The sequence below is a fragment of the Halyomorpha halys genome, unplaced genomic scaffold (assembly GCF_000696795.3).
Source record: "Halyomorpha halys isolate HHAL.00 unplaced genomic scaffold, Hhal_1.1 Scaffold1493.1, whole genome shotgun sequence".
Lineage (NCBI taxonomy): Eukaryota > Metazoa > Arthropoda > Insecta > Hemiptera > Pentatomidae > Halyomorpha > Halyomorpha halys.
In genome coordinates, this window is record NW_027105859.1 from 35,555 (window position 1) to 37,678 (window position 2,124).

General features: G+C 28.4%; 1 protein-coding gene across 1 annotated transcript in view; it reads right to left on the reverse strand.

Moving 5' to 3' along the window:
• The window catches only part of LOC106689840 (facilitated trehalose transporter Tret1), a gene marked incomplete at its 5' end in the record, with an annotated part of 19,234 nt that extends 17,113 nt beyond the window's left edge, over nucleotides 1-2,121 (reverse strand). The window contains 1 exon segment of the mRNA XM_014435027.3: nucleotides 1,953-2,121. Within this exon segment, the coding sequence (XP_014290513.3) occupies nucleotides 1,953-2,121 (169 nt within the window).
• Between the last annotated feature and the right edge of the window lie 3 nt (nucleotides 2,122-2,124).

Consider the following 2,124-nt stretch of genomic DNA (forward strand, 5'->3'; position numbering starts at 1 on the left):
CTTATTAATATCTCATCTAGAGCTTCAAAATCACTCTTGTCTAAAGTACTCCACACGGACGTTTTATTGACGGATCAAAAGTTTCTTTCTTTGTTTCTCTCACAGTGGTTCAACGTTTAGTTTAAATATTTTCACTTGTCAAAACTTAATTCAAGAATATTATAAAAAAATAAAAATAAATAAATAATAATTTGGCAAACTTTTAAGCCAACTTCATTATCATAACCCTATATGTAAATTTATATATTTTTTATAAAAATATTTTAACATCTTTGTCATTCATTTAGCTCTAATGATGACGGGTCGAAACGTAAATTATCAAAAACAGTTTTTTTTATTAATTTTAGATCCTTTTTGACCATCTTTAATGGTGCAGGTATGTATGATATTATCCTTACTCATTTACATAGCCAACAAATTATTTTCCATATAATTAATACGAAATATGGTTTGATTAATCCTTAAAAAAATTATATGTGTATACATACATATTTTGGAAATACATGGGTTTCGCTTTTTTTATTTATACATTCGGGGAAAAAAATTGAGGTCAAAAAGCTTAAACTCGAAAATAGCTCACTAAAAAATATAAATGAGAACATTTTCAGGACTTCTACAAAACTTTTTCACCGAGGTCCCTTCGGAGTCTTCATTTGACCAAACTACTTCACCAAGTTTCAATATTCATTGTAAATAAATATTACAATAATAACAACATTTTTTTTTAAATAGATATGCAAATACAGTAGATCTCCTGATCCTTATAAGATAAAATATAGAGTTATATTTCCAATGTTTGGTGTTTTTTTAAAAGTATAATTAGTTTTTATTTTAACGATTTTAGGATTGACAGTTGATATTTGAATCGATTGCTTTTGATTAGATAGTGAGAATAGAAAGAGACTTGTATTATATATATATATCAGTTTGTTTTTGTATAATGATTCAACTCTCTGTTTTCATAAAACTAGATTTAAAATCAACATTAATTTCTCTTTGTTGTTGTTTTTCAGAGGAAAATTTAAAATAAGCAATAAGCTATGTAAATATGTTTGCGTCCATTTCACAGTATTCGTTGACGAGAAATGATCGTTCGATGCAAAACAATGTCCTCAAGGTTTTTTAAACAAAACATTGAGGCAACAAATTGGAAAAAATATATAAATAAATAAAATGGAATATTAGAACCCATTCTTTCAAATGATTTTCTTTATTGAATTTCGCCACAATTCATTGGTAATTAGTGCGTTATGCATTATGGAACAGATGGATTGCTAAATAGTAGTTTACAATCTTAACACGTTTTCGTCATGACCTTAAATATTTTTGACCAAGAATATGTTCGCTGTAAAATATCTCCCATGTAAATATTAAAAAATCCAGAATCGAAGAAAGCACATCATTTTAATTAATTAAAACCCTTACTGGTTCCATGTGAATATTTATCAATGATGTTATAGTTATTTTTTTAATTATATTAAAAAAAAATTAAAAATAGAACCTCTTATAATTTTTGTATCACTACTCAAGACACAAAAGCATAAAAAAAAAAAAACACAATATAAATACACAATGAAAAAATGAATGTGAATTCATCTACAGACAAAATGCAAAAAAAAAAAAATGTCCCACGAAAGTGAAATTTACATTATGTTTTCAAAAGTCTTATTGAATAAAAAATCATTGGATAGAATCACTAATAAAATTTATTTTTATTTTTCCGAAAGAGACCAATCTATTGGTATATAATAACTACGAAAAAAATCATACTTTTTGAAAAAAAGTTAAAAAATCGAACCGGCTTATAATCTTCCGGGAAAACCCTGAAAGTTTAGCAAAATGTGTTATCATAATCGGATGAACAGTATGGCAGCACATAAAGTACGAAGAAACAAGGATTACTTTTTATATATTATATATAAAAATATTAGAGCTACTTCAGACCTCCATACCTGGGGTAAGGCTATCCTCAAAGCGGAGACATGCTCGAGAGGTGGTGGTGCATCTGGTACTGGAGTAGGATCTTCTTTCACCGGGCCTCCTGGAACATGAATGGTAGCGTCCAGGTTCGCGGCTCTCTTGTCGCCCATGTCCTCCCTCTCTTCAACTTCTGTCTCCGTCCTG